The sequence below is a fragment of the Ailuropoda melanoleuca genome, chromosome 12 (genome assembly GCF_002007445.2).
Source record: "Ailuropoda melanoleuca isolate Jingjing chromosome 12, ASM200744v2, whole genome shotgun sequence".
Lineage (NCBI taxonomy): Eukaryota > Metazoa > Chordata > Mammalia > Carnivora > Ursidae > Ailuropoda > Ailuropoda melanoleuca.
Window position 1 is genome coordinate 51,766,549 of NC_048229.1, and position 22,566 is coordinate 51,789,114.

Genomic DNA, 22,566 nt, shown 5'->3' on the forward strand with positions numbered 1-22,566 from the left:
GGCTGTCTCTATCTCTGTCAAATAAATAAATAAAATCTTAAAAAAAAAAAAAAAAGGCATCTGCCTTTGGCTCAGGTCATGACCCCAGGGTCCTGGGACCAAGCCCCACATCGGGCTCTCTACTCAGTGGGGAGCCTGCTTCTCCCTCTCCCTCTGCTGCTCCCCCTGCTTGTGCTGTCTCTCTTTCTCTCTCTCTCTCTGGCAAATGAATAAATAAGATCTTTTTTAAAAGGTAGCTTTTAAAAGATATAAGAGGGTTGTTATTGTTGTCTATGCTGAGAATCAGAGGTTTTTCATAATTTTGCCCACTCAATTTATTCAAGGTTAATTACAATTAGTTTTCTTTGGGCTTCTCAGAATAAGCTTTTAATAAATTAAACTTTATCATAATGCTCCAAGAAGGGGGAAATACAGGGCCGAATCTCAGAATCTTATATGAATATGAATGGTTTCACATTTCACATTTCTTGGAATACAGCTTGTGAAACAATGCTCTAAACCTTATTTCACTTGTTATGGCTTTGCTCATGCTTAGCTCTCTCCCTTGACCATCTTCTCATTATTTTTACATTATAAAAATTAACTTATTCCTAGACAACACAGACCCAAGTGTCCTTTTCCTCTTTGATTCGTATTGATTTAGCTGTTTCCCCAAGCATCTGATTATTGTTTTGCTTCCTTTTCTCATATGTGGAGTGTGATCTCTATACATAATTTATACAATAAGAGTATCAACTTTTTTGTGGATGGTATTCAGTGGTTCATAATTCTTTATAATTCTTTCTGTTCCCCAGAGAGTCTGTTGTTAAACATATTGCCTGTATGTACCAACTGTTTTCTAAATTGTTTATCTACCACTAGCCAATAGGCTAGTATAAATTATAGAAATTAGGATAATATCTAATTTTAGTTTGTAGTGAAGTAATTAAAACTAATAAAGGAAGAAGAATTATTAAATAGATAAATGGGGGTAAAATTAATCCTGTTTTACTTATGTTCACTTGGTAAGTACATTTTAAAATTAATTTTATTAAGGTATCATTTACATACAATAAAACATTTTCATTTTGAGTTGTAATCTGATGTGTTTCGACCTGTGTAATCATTACCATAATCAATATATAGAACATTCCCATAACCCCCCAAAAGTTTATTTTTTCCCCTTTGCCTGCAGTCATCCTCTCATCCCTGCCCCAGGCAATCACTGATCTACTTTCTGTGACTATAGATTCGTTTTGCCTGTTTTAGATTATATATAAATGGAATCATATTGATGTGTATCCTTTTGTGTCTTCCTTTTTTCACTCTGCATAATATTTTTTGAGATTTATCCATGTTCTTTCATGTATCAGTGAGTTTTTCTTGAGATGTAATTTAAATACAGAAAAAAGTCATTCTTTTTAGCACATAGTTCTGGCAAATATATATAGGTGAGTGACCACCACCACTAATCAAGATACTAAATAATTCCGTAGCCCTCCCAGATTCCTTTTTCCTTTTTTGTAGCAACCCCTCCTCCAATCACCAGCTGCTGACAACCCCTGATTTTTGCCTTTATATTTTTGCTATTTTGAGAATGTCACATAAATGAACTTATGGAGCCTTTGAGTCTGGCTTCTTTTACTCAGTATAATGCATTTGTAATTCAGTTACATTGTTGTGTGAGTCAGTAGTTTGCTCCTTTTTATGGCTGACTAGCATTCCACTTTATGGCTGTACTGCATTTTGGCCATTTACCTATTGATAAACATGTGGATTATTTCTAGTTTTTTGGCTATAATAAAGCTTCTGTGAACATTCAACTTCAGTCTCTTTGTGTACATGTTTTTATTTCTTTTGGGTAAATACTAGCAGTATTAGCTTCTTAATATGGCAATTGAGGTCTAAAGAACATAAATCATTTCTTATGCAGGTTTATTGAGATACAATTTACATCCTGTAAAATTCATCTTTATTAGTGTACAGTTCTCTGAGTTTTGACAAATGAGCACATCATGTAATCACACCACAATCAAGATCAAGAATTTCATAATCCCCCCCACCAAATATTCTCTCATGCTTCTTTGTCGTCAGTCTTTCCCCCAAGCCCAGACCCTGGCAACCAGTAATTAATTTTCTTTCTTTGTAGTTTTGCTTTTTTGAGAGTGTTGTACAAGTGGAATCATGTGACATGTTGCCTCTTTAGTCTGGCTTCTTCCACTTAGCATAATGTATTCTTTGTTGGATGTATCAATAGTATGTTCTTTCAGGTGACTGAGTAAATTCATCATATGGATAGGCCAAAGATTGCAAATGCATTCACCAGTTAAGGACATTTGGGTTGTTTCCAGATTTGGGCAATTACGAATAAAAACTCTATACACTATTGTGTATAAGTTTTTGTGTTACTAAATGTTTTCATTTCTCTTGAGCGAATATATTAGAGTGGGATTGCTGGGATCATATATTAAATAATCTTACATTTACCTTTATAAAAAGCAATCAAACAGTTTTCCAAAATGGCAGTACCATTTTGCATTCCTACCAGCAGTGTGTAAGAGTTTCAGTTACTCCTATTCTCTTCACACTTAGTATTGTTAGTTTTTTTTTTTAATTTTTTACCCATGGAAATAGGTGTGTAGTGGTATCTCGCTGTGATTTGAATTTGCATTTCCCTAATGTGTAATAATGTCTTGTGTTTACTTGCCATCTGTTTGTCATCTTTGGCAAAGTGCTTAAAACTTTTAACTATTTAAAGAAATATTTGTTTTCATATTATGGAGTTTTGAGACTTCTTTATATAAGGACCATTAATCTTGATCATAATAAGTAACACTAACATTTACTGAATGCTTTTTATATGTCAAATACTGTTCTAAGATCCTTTATTTGAATTGTCTCATTTAAATTCACAGTGGTTCTGTTAGGTTAGATACTATGATTATCCTCATACAGATGATGGAACTGTGTCAAATACTGGCCAGGTTTTAGAAATACAAATTGAATATGACCTTGATTTATAAGTGACTACAATATACTTTGGCAAATATAGCAGCAAAATTTCATATTGTAAAATGGAAGTGATATCTGAACTGAGTTTTGAATAGACGTTTGCTAGGCTACCTTTTGGAGAAAGGGCACTCTAGACAACTATAAGATGTTTCTTTAAAAAACTGAAAGTAGTTCAGTATTGCTGAAATATAAAGTAAAATAGATGTTTGAAAATGGGACATATAACTAGAGAGAGAGATGATGATCATGTTATTCAGAAGCGTAACCTAAAGTGAGTACAGGCTTCAGCGTTCTCTTTCTGTTTTCTATCTTTCATGTTTTGACTGTGGGTTTTAAAGAGCTTCCTTTGCTCCAGCTCCACCCTTCTCATCACTAAAACCATTGGTCAAAGTAACACTCAAACCTCTTTCAGCATTTTGTGGATTTCTCCTACTATTAGAAGAAATATGTAATATTAAATTTCTCTTTACTGTTTTCTTTCTGAATGAAAACCTTCTGAAATATCATGCTAATATGACAAAGAAAAATAACTTTTTTGTGTCAAGATATCACTGCATTAGAATAGTTTTTTCCCTAAATATCTGCATGTAATGAATTGTTGTTTGCTCAGATAAATGATAATGATAAGATTAAGTTATAGTCTTAATTTTGAGTTATAATGTTTTAATGTAAATTTTATTGGGATATGACATACATACAGAAAAGTACACAGATTATAAGTGAACAGTTGGATAAATTTTCAGAGCGTAAACTTCCTCTACATAGCCAATATCCAGATCAGGAAATAGAACATTATCACAATCCTAGAAGCCTCTCCAGGCCTCCTGCTAGTCACGACTTGCCCTTACCCTAAGGGTAATCATCATTCTGACTTAGAACTTGTAGATTCATTTTGTTGGTTATTAAACTTTGTATATATTTATGTTGAGTATGTATCCAGGAATGAAATTGCTCGTCGTAGGGTATATGAATGCATTAGTTATGCTGTCTAGTAACAAATTAGCCACACATTAAGTGGCTTAAAATGGTACCCATTTATTATCTCATAGTTTCCTGGGTCAGGTGGCTGGGCACAGCTTATCTGGGTCCTCTGCTCAGGGTCTCACAAGACTGTACCCAACATGTCCATTGGAGCTGTGATCTCATAAGACTCATCGTCCTCCTCTAGGCTCGCAGGGTTGTGGCAGAAGTCATATCCTTGCATAGTAGAACTCATGACAGCTTGTTGCTTCAAGGCCAGCAGGAGAGTGTCTCTGAGCTTAGGAAAGGCCTAAGCTCTCTTGTTTTTTTTATAAATTAAACTTTTAAGTTTAAGATAATTGCACATTTGCATGCAGTTGTAAAAAAAATAATACAGAGAGATCCAGTGGATCCTTTACACAGTTTCTTGTTACATGGATGTTTTGCTGTCTACAGATTTTTTTTTTTTTTGGACTATTGCATAGGAATATTTAGGGAAGCAGTTTTCCCAGTTCAGACTTCCTTATAGATGAGCCTCTGGTAGCATGGAATCATTACCAATCTTAGTTTTCATTCTCTTATGAGTCTTACAAAAATTCTGAAAATCTTTTTAATTGGAGCTAACATTTTTCAGATCAAGATCTCTTTACTTTCTCATCAAACTTTCTTTTTTTGGTGAATAGTATTACTCAAGAGTTAGTCACACTGCAAAATTAACACAGTTCCAAAACTGTCCACACTTCTGATACCAACTGCATATTCTGGGGGTTCCCAAAGCCACCCTTAGTTTTAATAATACGTTAGCAGTACTTACAGAACTCAGTGAAAGCTATTATACTTGTGGTTATGGCTTATTATGGGGTAGGTTACAGGTAAAAATTAGCCACAGAAAAAGACATATAGAGCAGAAAGCTTTCCCCATGGAGTCAGGTCCCAGCATTGATGTGTGATATTAGGCATAGAGTATTGTCCACCAGAGAAGCTCACCTGAACTTCAGTGCCAGAGTTTTTATTGAAGGTCCGTCAGATAGACATGACTGATTGCCCACATGGTTGATCTCAGCCTCCAGGCTGACTACTAATAGATGACTCAAAGCCCCTCACCCTAAATCATGTGATTGGTCTTTTGGGCGTGACCAGCCCCATCATATGATGTTAGATGGCCAGCTCCTGACCTTAAAGACATTCCTATCAGGTATGACATACATTACCTCCCAGAAGCTAAGGGCAGAGGCCAAACCTCTGCCTGGGCAAGGCCAAATTCTTACTATACTTACTGTTAGAAAAACAAGTTTTTTCGAACTTTATTCAGCCTTTACTCATTCCTTCCTTCATCAGATGTTTTTTATTCTGTGTGATACATAGTTTGTTGGTCTCCAGGTATGCATGGACATAGTCCCTGCTCTACAGAGCTTACTTCCTAGTTTAGGTTTAGGATTTTGTTTCTTTGATTCTGTTAGCCAACCCCTCCAAAATACAATAGACCAAAATTATAGTCTTGGTTGAACTCTCCTATGAAATGAAATTGAAACATTCGTCAACCTCTTATAACAACCTTTTTCAAACTTCTTTGACTGGGACCGGGTTTAGAAGTGTCTGTTTATAAAACGTCTGTGGACTGTGTATTTGTAGGGATGTATGCCTATTAAGATATAACCAACGTTTTACAAAACACTGGTCTATTTCCCTTATAAAGAATGTTAATGCCTATTCACTGAATTAATGACTGAAAATGAGATTTCAGCTCACAGTTCAAAAACACTGTCTAAAACAATGAGACCATCGAGAATAGTGATAGCCTATTACTAGAAGGAATCAGCTTAAAAATGTAGGACCTGATATCTGAGGAGGAATTGAGGTGCAAGGGTACGCATTTCCATAGGACAGTCTCTAGATGAGCACCCTGGGAAGTTTAGTATGGCTAGTAGTAATGTTACTCAGTAGGAAAACTTACGAAGACATAAAACCAGTATGTTGTTCATTTTGCTTTGTAGCTAATTTCTCATACCTGCTTAAGATGATTTCTGATTCATCTTTCCTCCAATCTCTGCTTGGCTAGTCTGTCTTTTCATTGAGATTTCAGTATAAATGGCCTCCTCAGACCTTCCCTGAATCCGCTCTAAAATGATCACCCTCCCACTTCTAATCACATCATCCTGTTTTCATTCTCTGCATAGCTTTTACCTTTACCTGGTGTTTTTCCTATTTTCTTCACTCCCTCTCTAAAATGTTAGCTACAGGGGCGCCTGGGTGGCACAGCGGTTGAGCGTCTGCCTTCGGCTCAGGGCGTGATCCTGGTGTTGTGGGATCGGGCCCCACATCAGGCTCCTTCACTATGAGCCTGCTTCTTCCTCTCCCACTCCCCCTGCTTGTGTTCCCTCTCTCGCTGGCTGTCTCTATCTCTGTCAAATAAATAAATAAAATCTTTAAAAAAATAAAATAAATAAAATAAAATAAAATAAAATAAAATAAAATAAAATAAAATAAAATAAAATAAAATGTTAGCTACATTAGAGCAGCAACTTCATCATCTAGTTCACTCTTTTATTCCCAGCATATGTAACAATGTCTGGCAGGTAGTATGTACTCAAATAATGTGTCTTGTATGAGTGATCTAGCTCATGTTTCTCTTAAACCCAAACCAGAATAAATTTCTCTTGGTGAAACTAGAGTATACTGTAATTATCTTGTTCATTATACCACATTTCTGTTTGTGCAGTCTAAGATTGAATTTGCTTTTTTGGCAAGCTCATTACACCATACACTCATTTCGTTTACAGTGAGCTAAAATTCCTTGGTATTTTTCACATGAGCTGCTGTTCAGGCATGTACCATTTATTTTTTACTTAAGTAGTTGTTTTGTGTATGTGTGCAAGCATGCCCATTTATAGATTCAGCCTCATAAGGTTTTTTTTTTTTTTAATCAGCATTTTTGGGTACGCGCTAAGAGGGAGGCTAATTAAGAACTAATGGTAGGGTGGCTGGAGAGAGATTAGGCTGAAATGAAAGGTGAGTAGGAACCCAGGAGACTGACCAGATGGCACCAGTTCACAAATTTAAACTGAAAATACTCATTTGGAGGGGTTAGCGTGAGCTGAGGAAGTAGAATCAGTTGGATAAGTTTTGGAAGGGCTCACTTGACAGGATTAGGTCTGCTTCTTCCTATTCTTAAAAGAAATGTAGCATGACTCCACCAGGTTCAGACTCAACCTTTCCTGTCTGAATTATGTTCTCTGTCACCTTCCCCTCCTCCCCTCCCCTCCCTTTCCCATCCATCCCACCCTCACACAGGGTGCCTGGAAGATCCTAGCTGTCCTTGTTCAAAACAGCCAGTGGAACATTTTTAATTGCCCTTAGTCATTTATCAAACCTTAAGTCGTTGTGGACTTCACAACACTATTCTTACATGTCAGTGCCTCTCATGTTGTTACTAATTGAGTTTCTGTGCTCTGCTCCTTGAAATCTGAATGGCTGCAACCAATACTTTCAGAGACACTTTTTCCCCTCTTAGAATCACTTCTGCTCATAGTATTGGAATTTTGTTTTTGAGTCCTGACTTGAGGTACTACATTTCCTACCTTACTGATCTGTCCATCCTTTTGTAGTTTCAGGTCATATGATGATACCTTTTTTTTTTCCTTTAACTTTAAAAGTTCTATCTTTATAAAGTCAGTGACACACGACTGCTATGCCTAGGCTGTCGTGGACCCCAGAAGGGCCTGTTTAGCGTTCTCATACAGTTCTCATCACTTCTGCTTCCACGAGTACTTTTTTTTCTGGTGGTTAGAATTACATCCACAGATGCAGTTTCTCATTACTTACTTTGCATTCTGCAAGGTGAAATTTTAATATGGCAACATTACATAAACTTTGTGATTTTTAAAGTGCTTTGACTTTTTGTATCTCGCTGCTCTTCGACATCTAATAAAATTATATTTCTTTTGCCTACAACCGTATATCAAGTTTAAATGCCTAATTGTCCTTACTACAAATGTATTTGTGTTAGCCTCCCCCACATCATTTATGTTTGTTAATAATCACTTGAGTATTCTAATTAACATTGGTTTTTCATAATGCAGTGTATACAAAAACTGTCTTTCAACATAACTGACTCAATTTCCTCTTTAAAAGACATGAAAGAGGTGTTTTCCTTGGTATTTATTTTATTAATACATTCAGAAACGCTGCCAAAAGAATTGAGATTGTGGTGGTTAGTGTTATCAAGCCAATTACGTAACTGCGTGGTTAATTTGCTTACACTGTTGCCCTTCTGCTTTATCAGGACCTGTGGAGGCTGTAAGAGTGTACTTCACCTTTGGGTCTTGTCAGAATGCCACCACCACACTTCAGTCTCTCAGGCTGGGGAAAAACCGACAATGGCGGCTTGATAAACTGCTTTGGAAATTGGAAAGGTTTCTGATTCCTAACAATATCATAAATTCAATGCTTTATGAACTTTGGATCAATTGTCACCTATGTGGGAATGGTAGGCAATACTTAGCAAAATGATTTTTTTTTTTAAGAGTTGAACTCTGCTGTTGTTCCAGTGAGATAGACATGTACTTGTCCCATCTGTGCCTGATCTCTTTCATCTCCAGTTAGAAGTCATATTTAATTTTATTTTTAACCACATGGGAATACTGTGAAATGAAATAAGAAAAAACACCAGAAATTGTGGAAGCTTTTGGGCTGTAAAATGGTTTGTAAATTAACATATTCAAGAAGTCTTTAAAATAATTTCTTTGCAGGATGCCTGTCTGGCTCAATCAGAAGAGAGTGTGGCTCTTGATCTCAGGGTCCTGAGTTCAAGCCCCACGTTGTTTATAGAGATTACTTAAATAAATTAACTTCAAAAAAAAAAAAAAAACACTTCTTTTTAAAATTTTTTCCCCTAAGAAGCATTTTAGAAAAGGTGCTGTGGGGGGCGCCTGGGTGGCACAGTGGTTAAGCGTCTGCCTTAGGCTCAGGGCGTGATCCCGGCGTTTGGGATCGAGCCCCAGGTCAGGCTCTTCCGCTATGAGCCTGCTTCTTCTTCTCCTACTCCCCCTCCTTGTGTTCCCTCTCTCGCTGACTGTCTCTATCTCTGTCGAATAAATAAATAAAATCTTTAAAAAAAAAAAAAAAAGAAAAGGTGCTGTGGAAAGTTAATATTATTTACCAAAGTGATACTTATCTATAATATTTTAATTTTTTTATTGGTGTGATATTTTGAATTGTTACCTGGCAATGGCCATACATATTCTAAATGGCCAAAGCTGGGACAATTTGAACAAATAAATAATCATAGTACCAGATTATAACCCATAGAATAAAATAAATATCCATGAGTCTATACTATATATAGTATAGTATATGCTATATATAAATAATAAATAAATAGGGAGAAGAGACAGCTTTATTTACAATAGAATTCCAATTGAAAATGTGGGAGGAATGATAGGAGTAGAAAATTTGCATTAGGCAAATACCACAATAATTTTTACAGGCAGGAACCATCAATGCATGCTAAAATTACTGGGCAAATGTATATGAGAAACAAGATATTTGTTTAGTCTCGTAAGATACTTATTAATTATAAAAGGAGAGATTTGTAGTAGAGAATCATGGTGGACACCACTTTAACCAAGCAATCAAAGTCAACATCCCTAGTAAGTAATAAGGTATACTGACATCGTATACTCCCTGATCCGAATGATCACTGAGACGGGCAGAGTGTCACATCACAGCAACAACAATAATACCTAACATCTCTGAGTGTTTATTTGCCAGACACCACAGTAAGCACATTTTCTGTTGGGCCTCTCTACAGCCCTAGTATTACAAGGTAGATACTGTTATATCTCCATTTTACGGATGGGGAAGCTGAGGCCCAAGTAAATGATGAAACTGGGACTAGAATCTGGGGCTGGCTGACACCAGAGCCTATTCCCTAAATCACAACGTTATGCTGAGCATAGCTTGTAGCGTCATGGCTAATTTATGGACTGATGAATGCAGTATATTTAATGTTGCCAAGTAAGTAGTAAACTTTGTGAGGTTTTGTGCTTTGATGTTTTTAAAATATACTTTCGATCTATCCGGAAGCAAGGGGTGAACTTTTAAATAATACGGCATTGAAAAAGCAACACACACTCACATGAAAGGTTAAATATTACTTGTTATCATGTATGGCCTTTTTATAAATAAAAGTTTTAAAAATAAATAAAGATCCTCATCGAGTATTCAGGTATTTTTATTGAAACCACTTAGCAACCCTAAATCTAAAAATTGGATACCCTTCTCTATATGTAATCATTTATTGACTCCCTCATTCCTTCAGGATGAAGTCCAGATATTTTAGCATAGCTTATAACACTTTTGATAATCTAACCCATTGCCTTTCAGTCCTTGTTGCTTATCATTCTTCTGCATGCACCTGCTTTTCTTGTTATGCCAAGCTACTTGTTATTCCCAGAAGATAACTTTTGAAGCTTCTTTATTACATAACATTTCAAGAGTACACCACAGTAGAGTAGGCATCACTAAGGTACAGTAGCCATCAGTTATAGGCACTGTTTCATCTCTATGATCCTCTATCGTTCCAACCTCCTCCATGGGTATTTGTTTTTTTTTTTTAAGATTTTATTTATTTGAGAGAGAGAGAGAGAGAGAGAGAGTGAGTGAGTAGGGAGAGGGGCAGGAGGGAGCATGGGGCTCCACATGGCGCTCCATCCCAAGACCCTGAGATCATGATCTGAGCCGAAATCAAGAGTCAGAAGCTTAACCTACTGAGCCACTGGGTGCCCCTTCCATGGATTATTTTGAAGCACATCTCAATCATATTACTTCATCTATAAATATTTCAACTTATATATCTAAAAGATAAAAATTTTTGTCTTTAAAACACCACTGCAAAATCAGTTTTATACCTAAAAAATAATTATCATTCCTTCATAATCAAATATCTAGCCAAAGTTAAAATTCCTTAGTAGTTTAATAAATTTATTTTTACAATTTTTACAATGACTTTTTCAGGTCCCTATCAAAACAAGGGCTACTCATTACATTTGGTTGATATGTATTTTAGGAGTCCCTTTTTTTCTCTCTCTTTTATCATTTAGTCTTAAATCTCTCTCTTTTTTTTTTTTTTTTTTGATCCTTTGTTGAGGTGATTAAGTCATTTGTCTGTAGAGTTTCCCACATTCTGGATTTTGCTGATTACACCCCCATGAGGTCCTCTAACATGTTCCCCTCTCTCCGTATTTCCTATAAGTCATAAAACAAATTTGTATTTTGAAAAATATAGCTTTTGTGAATATGTACTGTTTGCCTGAATTGCTATGTGGATGACTAAAATTAAGGCAGTACTTTTAATAGTATTACCTTATCAATGTAAAGTTGGTATCAATGTAAAAAAAAGAAAGGAATGTCATGGTTAGCTAAAAGTGGAGACCTGGGTACTAGTACAAGTCACAAGATGAGAGTAGGCCTTTTAGTTTGTGAACATGGCACTTCACGGAGGTGAAGAAAAGCAGAGTAAAATAATTGCTTTGCTTCCATCAAAAACTCTGAAAATAGATCTAAGGGTAAAACTCAGAAAAAGACTTTATTGGTAGCTCGTGGAAAAAATGTTCTATGCAATAAATAAAAACCAAAAGAAGTCGCTGGGGCGCCTGGGTGGCACAGCGCTTAAGCGTCTGCCTTCGGCTCAGGGCGTGATCCCGACGTTACGGGATCGAGCCCCACATCAGGCTCCTCTGCTATGAGCCTGCTTCTTCCTCTCCCACTCCCCCTGCTTGCGTTCCCTCTCTCGCTAGCTGTCTCTATCTCTGTCAAATAAATAAATAAAATCTTTAAAAAAAAAAAAAAAAACCAAAAGAAGTCGGCACATTAATGTTTGACACATATTGCTAAGATTAACTATAAATTTATTGTTTTTAGAAGGTTGGTTTTATATGAATATTTAAGTAACTAATATAACACTTCTTAAAATAAAGAGTTTAAAAACTAGCACACTGGCTTACCATAAACAATTTAAGAGAACTAAAATGCCTTATAAGTTTTATTTATAATATCAAATTACTATATTTACTTTTTTTTTTTTTAAGATTTTATTTATTTATTTGACAGAGAGAGAGACAGCCAGCGAGAGAGGGAACACAAGCAGGGGGAGTGGGAGAGGAAGAAGCAGGCTCCCAGAAGAGGAGCCTGATGTGGGGCTCGATCCCATAACGCCGGGATCACGCCCTGAGCCGAAGGCAGACGCTTAACGACTGAGCCACCCAGACGCCCCAATATATTTACTTTTTTTGACTGCAGAATGTTTAACTCTGTCCTCTTGGCTTCCACGACACCGCTCTTTTGCTGATACTCACCTTACCATTCTTGAAGTTTCTCTTTGTTTTCCTTCGTTAGCTCTTCTTCATCTGCTAGTTCCTTGAACTTGGTGTTTTGGGGTTTCCCTGTTGGTTTTCTTCTGTTATTTCTGCATTGTCTCTCTAGGCAGTAACACATTTTCGCTCAGGGCTTGTTATCTCTTTCTGTTTTATCTTGTCTTCTATTGGAGCCTCCATCTACCTCGACCCCCTGGGCCTGAAGCCTAACAGTCCTCTCTCCAGAGAAAGGATGGAAGATTTTTAGCCATCATGCAGTTTTATCTTTGTTGTTGAAAATTCCTTATTTTGTGTTTTATTCTTACTAAGTAATTTTATCTGTTTTAATATTTGAGACCTTTCATTCTTTCATATTACTTAAAAAATATGTGAAATAGTGGCGCCTGGGTGGCTCAGTCAGTTAAGCGTCTGCCTTCAGCTCAGGTCATGATCCCAGGGTCCTGGGATGGAGCCCCAAGCTGAGTCTGCTTCTCCCTCTACCTCTGCCCCCCCACCCCCCGCTTGTGCTCACTCACTATAAATAAATAAATACATACATACATACATATATATATATGACATAGAACTTTCCCCCAGTAGAGGAGACTGGATTCTATAGTACATGTATAGTAGCCATGTGATTATTCTCTCCCTCTTTTTGGAAGTTTGTAATTTCCATTCTTGTCCACACACTGGTAATTCAATAATCTAAATTATTTGTATGCCACTAAAATATTTGAAATGGACAAATTCCCAGTGTGGGTTGGGTGAGTATGTGGGAAAATCATTCCACCAAGAGAGGAGAGATCTGACTTCCCCCTCAGATTTTTTTTTTTAAAGATTTTATTTATTTATTTGACAGAGATAGAGACAGCCAGCGAGAGAGGGAACACAAGCAGGGGGAGTGGGAGAGGAAGAAGCAGGCTCATAGTGGAGGAGCCTGATGTGGGGCTCGATCCCATAACGCCGGGATCACACCCTGAGCTGAAGGCAGACGCTTAACCGCTGTGCCACCCAGGCACCCCTCCCCCTGAGATTTTAACACATCTAATTTCTTGGACAAATCTCTTTGCTTTTTTCTCTCATGAGGGAAAAAAGATGTAACGCGGGTGTGAAAACTTTTTAATTTTGTAACAGGTAGCATTCATAAATGCTAGAAACCATACTTTTTCATTCTGTTCTATTTCATTTTTTTTAGTGCTGGTCTGGACCCACTAAATTTATATCATGAGTTGCTATTAGGTCATGACCTGTGGTTTGAAAAACACTCATACCGTAAATCCTTGAGTTTCCCCAATAATGAAATATGATATACCAGGTCTTCCATATATTCCTTTCAGTTGCTATCAACATAATTAATATATCACGTATGAAATCATCTTTATGTTTTGCTGTGACTTCCTTGTCTTATAAAAATTTAGATATGATATTAATATATATGCCTTCTTTTTAAATTATTGTTTTTGTCATTTACCATAGAGGTTTTTGGAGAGTATGACCTTTGTCTTTATATTTGATTTTTAAACAACTTGTGTTTAAAAAAAATATTTTGAAACTATGACAGACTTACAGAAAAATCACAAGTGAAGTACAAAGAAACTCTTTCACTTTGTGAAGAGTTGGAGAGTAGATTGCAGACCTGATGTTTCATCACCACCAAAGACTAATATATATTTCCTACAGATAAGGAAGATTTTTTCTGTATAACTACAGTATAACCGTAATAAGTGGGAAGTTGATACAGCAGGAGCTGTGGGATGGGAAGGAAAATAGAACAAAATACAATTAAGTAGACTTGACAATTTTATGACTGCTTATATAAGGAAAAGAGAAAGACCGTAACATCTTTTTGTGTGTTTGTGATATATGTGTGAATTGGGAAGTGACCTACATTAAAAATGTTTAGTTACTTAGCCCCTCAATATTGATGTTCTGTGGGAATATAATTTTAAAATACTGTGTTCTGATAGCAGAAGAAATATTTGACCATGGATTTTGTTATTGTTGTCTACTGTTAAGATTTACTGTTAAACAATTGGGATTTTGAGTCACGTAATAGAATCTATTGAAAAGCTTTAATGGGAGAAGTGAGATATTTTGGAAATCATCCCAGGTTCTGAGGGTAGTGTCAGTGAGTTAAGGATATTGAAAGAAAACAGCAAGAGAGTTGACATCTTCCATTCCAGCCCTGACCTCTCTGAGGATGCTGTCTCAAATTTTCAGTTACTAGAGCTTTTAAACTTATCACACACATAATACCCATCCTTTCTCGACTAGATATCCTATTTCTTTTACCTTCTCCTATACCAGTGCTTGGTCTAGAAACCAAGCATTGACTCTTCCTGCTCTTCACCTGCCCATATCTAGTTGATTTCTGCATCTTAGAAAGAGCACAGGAAAAGATTTGTTTCATCCTATATTTATCCAGTGTCTCTGCAATTTTGAGAAAGTCATTTGGCTTCTTTTGTATTCAGATCAATCTGTGTACATTATGCTGTTTGAACCACATATGATTAGGAGCATGGTTTATAATGAGGTTCTTTGCCTTTTAATCCCTGCTTCATCAGTCAGCAGCTATGTGATCTGGGGGGAGTTACTTCTTCATGCCCCAGTATCCTCAGCTGTAAGTACATACCTCACAGTGTTGTTTTGAAGATTGAGTTAATGTAATATATAATATGAGGAATAGTGCCTGGAACACAGTAAGGATTAAATATGTGTTAGCTCTTACTATTGTTGTTATCATTATGACTTTTTTTTGCTTGTGCTCAGGTGGTTCTAGCATTTTGTAATACTGCTATAAGAGTGTGTCTACCATTTGCTAATCCTCTTTTCTCCATTATTGTCATTATCCTATTGTTCCAGATTAAATGAGTTATTATGCGAAAAATACTTAGAGTAGTACCTGGCACTTAGTAAGCACTAAGTGTTAGCCCTTACTATTGGTTATTGTGATTTTTATGTAGACAACCTCTCAGGGCAGTCAGATCCTTTCCTTGTCATTAGAGGTTCTCTAAAGTTTAATTTCTTCCCCTGCTGTCCACATTGGTCTTTCCTGGACGTTGGTCATGTAATGTTGCTCCATTTTGAGACCTTTGGTGCTTAAAAGGAAAGAAACAAAAAATGTTCTTGATAGAAATATCAGATAACTTGCCAAGACCAACTGAAAAAAATGGTACTAATGAAAGCAGTAAACTTGAACTTTGAAGCAGTGTTAATTTTGTTTTAGGTACGTTAGGGCATTGCTTATTAAAATAGTCTCAATTTTTTACAGAAAGAAAAGTTGTACTGATGATGAAATTCAGGAGGACTTGTTATTTATTTTTAGCAAGCAACTGAAACTAAAATTGTATCTGAAAAACTGCATAGTTCAGTTAAAATAGAACATGAAGGGTAAAGGTTTTATGAGTTTTTTGTGTTAGGAAAATAAATTAATGTTTTTCTTCAGGTTTAAATAAGGAAAAAATGTTAAGTGTCGTTATTTATTCTCCATGGGCATACAGGCAGCTTTCCTGTGTTGTTATTGAAATCTTGAACTTCTCTTTAGAATTTAAGTGAAAATAGCTTCGTTCGTCTGTCTTAAAAACAACGTCCTTAGCTGTTTGTTAGAAGAATCAGAAGAGAACTTATCTAATTTCTTAAAGAGAAGTCACTTGTTCTGTGTTCATTTGCATGACCTGCTCTTTAACCCTTTGCTCCTCGTGGGCTATTTTCCTACTTCCAGTATTTCATGGTATCCTGGAGAAAAGTATTTTTCTCCAGTAAAAATTGCATCGGATTTTATCTGTTAATATTGGTAGCTACATAAAGCCATTTCACCACAGTTTTAGTTTTCAGATGGGCTCTTAAAATCAGGTTTTAGGTGTATTTTTTAAAACTTGACTTCAGGAAGTGGCAGAGCGAGAGTTAATGTGTTACATGGAGGGAAGAACAGTCCATCGGGGGTTAAATTGCAGAGTCTAATGGAATAATAACTGGTAGCACCATCTGCTGGCCTACTTCCGCAGAAGGAGTCAGTATTTTTAACGACATCTCTAATATTCATGCTGATGCATTTTGATGCTTTGTGCATTCATTTCTTTCTGTGCTTTGTTGGAATCTGGCTATCTGCTTACAGCTATTGAGGAAACTCAGCTTTTTAGGAGGGGTTTACAGCCGTTTTCATATCTAAATAGGATGAACAGTGGATATAAACTTGCCAAGGCAGAAATGTGTTGATAAATCACAATGTGTGTTTGTGGAGGGTTGTGCATCTCTAGGTTGCAGCTTGCTAAATAGGCCATTTAGGAATCTTCTTTCAATGCTTTTTTCTTGAGCACTGCCTGGGGTGGTGAAAAAGCAGAGGGCAAGCCTTTGTCTGACGCCAAAAATGTCTTCAGTGAAGAGGCCAAGAGGAAGGGTAAGTGAAAGCCTGAATGAGTGGGAGGAGGAGGGGTTCTTTGGGCTAAAAGGCTAATGGGATTGAATAACCTTCCTTATTACTGGCTGCTGCTGCGGGAGTCGTACTGCATCGCCATCTTGAGCTTGTTGCTGTTTTCTCGAGTCTTGGTTATTTGTTATAGCCTGTAGGCCTTAAGGTGGCATTTTAGTGAGCAATCTAAGCCCTCCTTCCTTTCCCAGTGCTGCAGCACTGCTATGAAACCTTTGATGAGGCAGGTATAGAAAAGATATCCAGTGAAGCACACTGGAATCAGCATGAAAATGTGTGTGGAAATTCCTGGTGGTTTTTTCCTTTGCTATAGTCAGAGGCATGTTTACGGGTAAGAACATAACAAAACTGTGATCTAAGTATATGTGGATGAATGCGTGTTTGAAGAAGATACTCTTTTTTAAATGTTGTTGATTTGCTTCCTGTGATATTGCTAAAATATTAATAATTTTAACGTAAAACTTGGGGTTTTTTTTCAGAATTGCTTGAGCAAAATGATGATATAGAAAGAGAAAAAATTCACATTTAACTCACGGAAAAACTAAAACTTTCTCTAATTTTAAGTATGGGAATGTTTATTTACTAACTAGCTATGTTGCTGCATAGATTGCCCATTAAAAAATGATCTAAATGTTTTCAGGTTCGAGTTCTAATTTTTTGTAAAGCAGAGAAGCTTTATATTTCTAAAAATTATAATCAACTAAGGAGTAGTCATTCTAAATTAAAATTGCTATTTTAAATTTATTAATAATTTTCGGAGTTCTGTAGTGAGGAGGCAAGAAAAGACTTTTATTTCAAATGCACACAGTATTTACAGGACAGAATTTGAATCAACTAACTAATCAAGAACGCTGTGAAAATATCAGTGAATCTACATTACCCTTCTTTAACCTTCATTTTTAAAAGCAGTAGTTGAGCTTTTTATTTTATACCTACACTAATTTCTAGATCAGCAAACTGTTTTAATTTTAAATTTGTTTGTAGCACTCACATACTGGCTCATGTATTTTACTCTAAGCATAATTTTAAATGTTCATAATTCGTGTTAATTGTTTAGGTGTACTATGAAACGTTGTATAAAAAGTATTCTGATTTCTCTAGCCTCCATCTTCCAAGAAGAGTGATGGTTCTGGGACGTACACTAAGTTGCAGAATACCCAGGTGAGGATCATGTCTGAGAAGAAGCAGAGGAAAAAAGTGGAATCAGAAAGCAAGCAAGAAAAGGCGAATCGGATCATATCAGAGGCCATAGCAAAAGCAAAGGAACGTGGGGAACGCAATATTCCACGAGTAATGAGTCCTGAAAACTTTCCTAGTGCTTCAGTTGAAGGAAAAGAAGAAAAGAAAGGTAGACGGATGAAATCCAAGCCAAAGGACAAAGAGAGCAAAAGAACAAAAACTTGTTCTAAGTTAAAAGAGAAGGCAAAAATTGGGTAAGTTGGTTAAGAATTAAATTTAATTCCTTTGAATTTTTTTGTCAAAGTGCAGTGTGTCTCATCTTTTACTTTTGATTTGTGTGTTATGTATTTACTCCCACTTTGAAGTTTTAAGCTGTTGGATACTGTGTATACCTAATTTCCTTTTCTGAATGAATTGGGAAATATTCCAAGATTTACTGTGTTTTACAGTTCTGTGAACATAGATTTTTGTACATTAATAATCGTGAAAGGAATTTAAAATAGGAAAATATTTCATACATGAAACAGAAAAAAAGAAAACAAAACCAAACCCATTACTGTGCCAGCTCCAAATTCACTTTCTTTACCGAAAGTGCATTGAAATCTTGTGTAAGATTTCCTTACCTCTTAGTTGTACTTCATTGGGCGCCTTATAGTTTGGAAATGTGAGATACAATCCTTTCTAATAAACCCACAACTTTGGACTAAACGAAATGACAAGAAAACTAAGACCATTTAAATCAACGATGAGCAGCTCTCAGCTCTTACTGGTCTGCTCCCTCACTGTCTTTCTGACTTACTTTATGTAATAAAGAGGCCAGGTGGGGATTAATGCTCCAAGAGAATTATAAGGCCAAGGAATTGCTCTAGAAGGGTACATTAATCATTGGTGTTTTTATTTGACTGCTCATCGGATACATTAAAAATATAAAATATAATAAATATTAATACTTGTATTATATTTAAATTTTTGCATGCAGGGGTAAAAATAACCTAAGGCTGCGACAGTTTAGAATTATTTTTGCAGGAATATTTGATCATTTTTGAAGGCTTTATGTGAAATTTTAGATAAAGGGTTTAATCTGTTTTCTTTTTTCTCACACAAAGTACACAGTAAAGAATTCCTTTATTATGAAAATCTTCATTTTCTTAAGAAATAATTTATACATTATGTAGATATTTAGAACTAATACAAATTTGTAAAACAAATTAATTCTCAGCATTTTAAATGCAGTCACCAAACTGAATTATATTGTCACATCCTGATTCCTTTCAATCCAAACCATTAAATAACAGGGGCTCTTTTGCCATAATAGAGCAGTGACTAATGTTTGTGATTTTTGCATTTTATTTGCAGGCAGCAAAAATGAAATTTGAAAGTTAAATTTCTGCTCCTTTTATATTTAAAGGTTTGGCATGAAAATATCTTATTTTTCTAATATTATGTCTAGTTTTTAATTAGGAAATCCCATATTCCCATATTTAATCCTTTAATGTATTAAGAGTTAGTATAATTAAAGTTTTCCAGTTTTAACTTATACAGAGACATAGGCAAAGTGTTGTACTATTTGGAAGGGCATTTAAAAAATAATGCACAAACCAAGAGAAACTGGTAGAGAAATTTCAAAAGTTACAATAAGTTTAAGTTTGGGAGGGAATAGGTAGAGGCAAAAGATACCAGAAGTGAATCTGTTTCAAGAAAAACAATATACATAAGGGGAAATTAGAAATGATCATAATAGAGAGAAACGTGGATTTTTGAAACGTGAATATGGTAGGGAATAGTAATATATTGCAGTAGAATGTCTGACTTATCTGTGATATTTATATTTTTGTTAGAAATAGGTAGATTATTAATAACAAATGACTTTAATATTGCACAGTGTTGATCAGTTTAGTAGTTTTAGAGAGAGTGTTCTTGAGAGAACAAGTGAAAATTGGAAAGATAAATACATGGCAAGACACTGAGCAGTTGCTAGAGAAAAACTTGTTGAGAGTATAAGAGTATCCTTTTGATAGAGGAATTTATAAGTTGCAGCCAAGTAAAGTAAATGGAAGTAAAATGGAAGCTCGCCTTATATGTTGTAATTAAACTATTGGAGTAAAACAATGACTTCTTGGTCATGTTTATCAAAGACAAAGGTTGTCATGTTGGAGGAAAACATAGTTGGAAATGAAATTCATATACAACCCAAAGTTCCTATACTAGTCAATTGAAATATTACTGTACTTTCCAATAAGCTGCTATATCTAAATTTTGAATTTGACAAGTTTTTAATTTCTGTGTGAAGTCATTTAGATAGTTTAGTTGCATAATTTTAATTAATAGCATTTTATGATATATTAAACATTTTCTTGTGAAAATTTTATTTTTCTGTTAGTTTGAGAACAGTTGGGCTATTGCTACAATCAAATGACAGATACCAGATAAAGCTGAAGGGAATGTATGCTGGAGCTTAACCACCAGCAGTGTGAAATAGAAATTTTGAGAGTAGCTAAATTTGTAAACTAAGCTATAGTTGATGCATAGTCAGAATTGGTGTTCATTTCACCCACCCCACATGTGATTTGTTACAGTCTAGAAGGAAGAAAACTAGTACTGCTTCTGCTTGCTAGTGTGCTCGAAACCTTTTTTATCACTTGTGCTACTCTTGTAGATTAATTTTTTTTAAAGTACAAGGAAAAAAGGGCCCTTTTCAGAGCACTTGTATACAATCTCATCTTTGCACCTCTGTGAATTACATTGGCACACAGTATGCTAATTTGGTTAAGTTCTTTGGCTTTGGAGCCAGGAGCATTTGTTCAAATCCCAGTTTTGTCACCTATAAGCAGTGTGACCCTTTACAAGTACTTAACCTCTCCAAGCTTTAATTTCTTCCGTGTAAAAAGGGGATAATGATAGTACTTGCCTCATGGTGTTATTTTGGGGATGAAATGATTTAATAGCATTTAAAGCATATAGAGCAGTACCCGGAATTTAATAAATGTTAGTCGTTATTTCTGAAAACGTAAATAGCATGTAGCTATTTAGAGAGAAGTCTGCGGCTGGGAGCCACGCCCCTTTTTTCAAGCCTAAACTTTCACTCATATGCCTAGGTTCTCTTTCCACTAAGGCTCTGTTCCTAAATAAGACCAGTTAAAAAGTTAGGCAGGCAGTGCTCACTTCAGGAGCACGTCTACTTAAAAAACAAAAAAAACCACCAACAACAGAAAAACAAAAAGTTGCTAATTGTTAAGAGGGTAATAGGTTAACTTATTAATGGCTCTTTTCATATAAGAATGTTTCTGTTTATCAGGTAGCTAGGGTTGCATTTAGGAGAGGTAAATTTCGTTAGAAATTTGCTTGGAGCTTGAAAGGTTGCCCAGGGTTATGTGGAAGATGGTGAGTTGAAATGGAAATGGCAGGCGTAAAAAAGAGTGAGGTAGGGAAAGAGCCTTTTCTACTTTAATGTTGGTCATGTTCTTGGCAGTCAGGTTCTAACAAGCTGCCTTTCAACTAGAATAGCAGATATTTCTTTAGTAATAGTAGGTGCATAATAGATGCTCCATGAATGGAATGGAATGAATTTTATGGAATGAATGAATGAGTAGGAGGTTAAATATTAAATGTTACCAAATGGCTGAATTTGATTTGTTAAATCAAAAACAGAAATGGCAAGCCAATCCTTCACCAAAACCACAGGGATGTAGCTAATGGTTTGGTAATAGTAGAGAGTTAGATTCTAAAATAAATTCATTCTAAGACTTCGAGTAGAATTTTCTTATGGTTTTTATGTGTGATTTGAGATTATATAGTAGGATATCATATGATTTAATTGGGGCATTTTTAAATTTATGGTTTATTACGTTAACATTTAAATTATGTTTCCACGTTGTCAATTAGAATTTACTTCTGTGTGTTACAGCTTATTGGACTGGCATAGGTAGAATGATTTTAATACTTACAAATGTTTTGTGGCCCTATAAATTTAATCAGTCCTTCATGATTAAACTTGATGTTTTCTTTTTCATATTATTCATAATTATTCTTTCTGTATGCTAGATATCAGGTGGCTAGAAATAGCTTTTCTCTTGAGTGAAAGCGGAAAACTCTAAATTAGGAAATATTTATCAAAGTCAAGTAGAAATTAAGGACATCATATTATAAAGAAAAACAGTAAAACATAATTAAATTTTGAAATTATATTGTGCCCTTTTTTGCTATAGTTTGTTTGAAACCCCAAAAAGGAAGAAGAAAAATAACATTAATTACCTTGCATCATACATATACATATATGTGTGTGTGTGTTTTTAAATAAAACTAATGTGTGAGTTTGTCTATATGCATGTCTACAGAGATACATTTATATCTAAATAATAAAATATAGAAGGGAAAAAAATGAATTAACAAAATCTGAGGGAAGATATAATGAATCATCAGAAATTGGGAATTATCACTTCATAGTCCTTGTTAATAAAGTGACAAATGAGACCCTGATTGCATGTATTCAAAATAGTAAGAATTTAATATCTGGATAAAATATAAATATATTTAATTTTTTCTTGGCATATGACCAAAAAAAACTTTGAAAACATGTGTGGTACACATTTATTTTTTTTAATTATTAATCATATGTCAGTAGTCTATAAAGTTTCTCTAATTTTTAAATGCCAGACA

At 35.4% G+C, this 22,566-nt stretch overlaps 1 protein-coding gene across 16 annotated transcripts in view; it reads left to right on the forward strand.

Moving 5' to 3' along the window:
* CHD9 (chromodomain helicase DNA binding protein 9) overlaps positions 1–22,566 on the forward strand; it is a 218,217-nt gene that overhangs the window by 99,844 nt on the left and 95,807 nt on the right. For 12 of the 16 annotated variants that reach the window (XM_011220466.3, XM_034638811.1, XM_034638810.1 and 9 more), the window contains one exon: positions 17,833–18,164. In XM_011220466.3, the coding sequence (XP_011218768.1) occupies positions 17,833–18,164 (332 nt within the window). Of the gene's footprint in view, positions 1–16,300; positions 16,702–16,778; positions 17,063–17,832; positions 18,165–22,566 lie in introns of those variants that run through there. The other 4 variants (XM_034638813.1, XM_011216586.3, XM_011218646.3 and 1 more) reach the window with 4 other exon arrangements.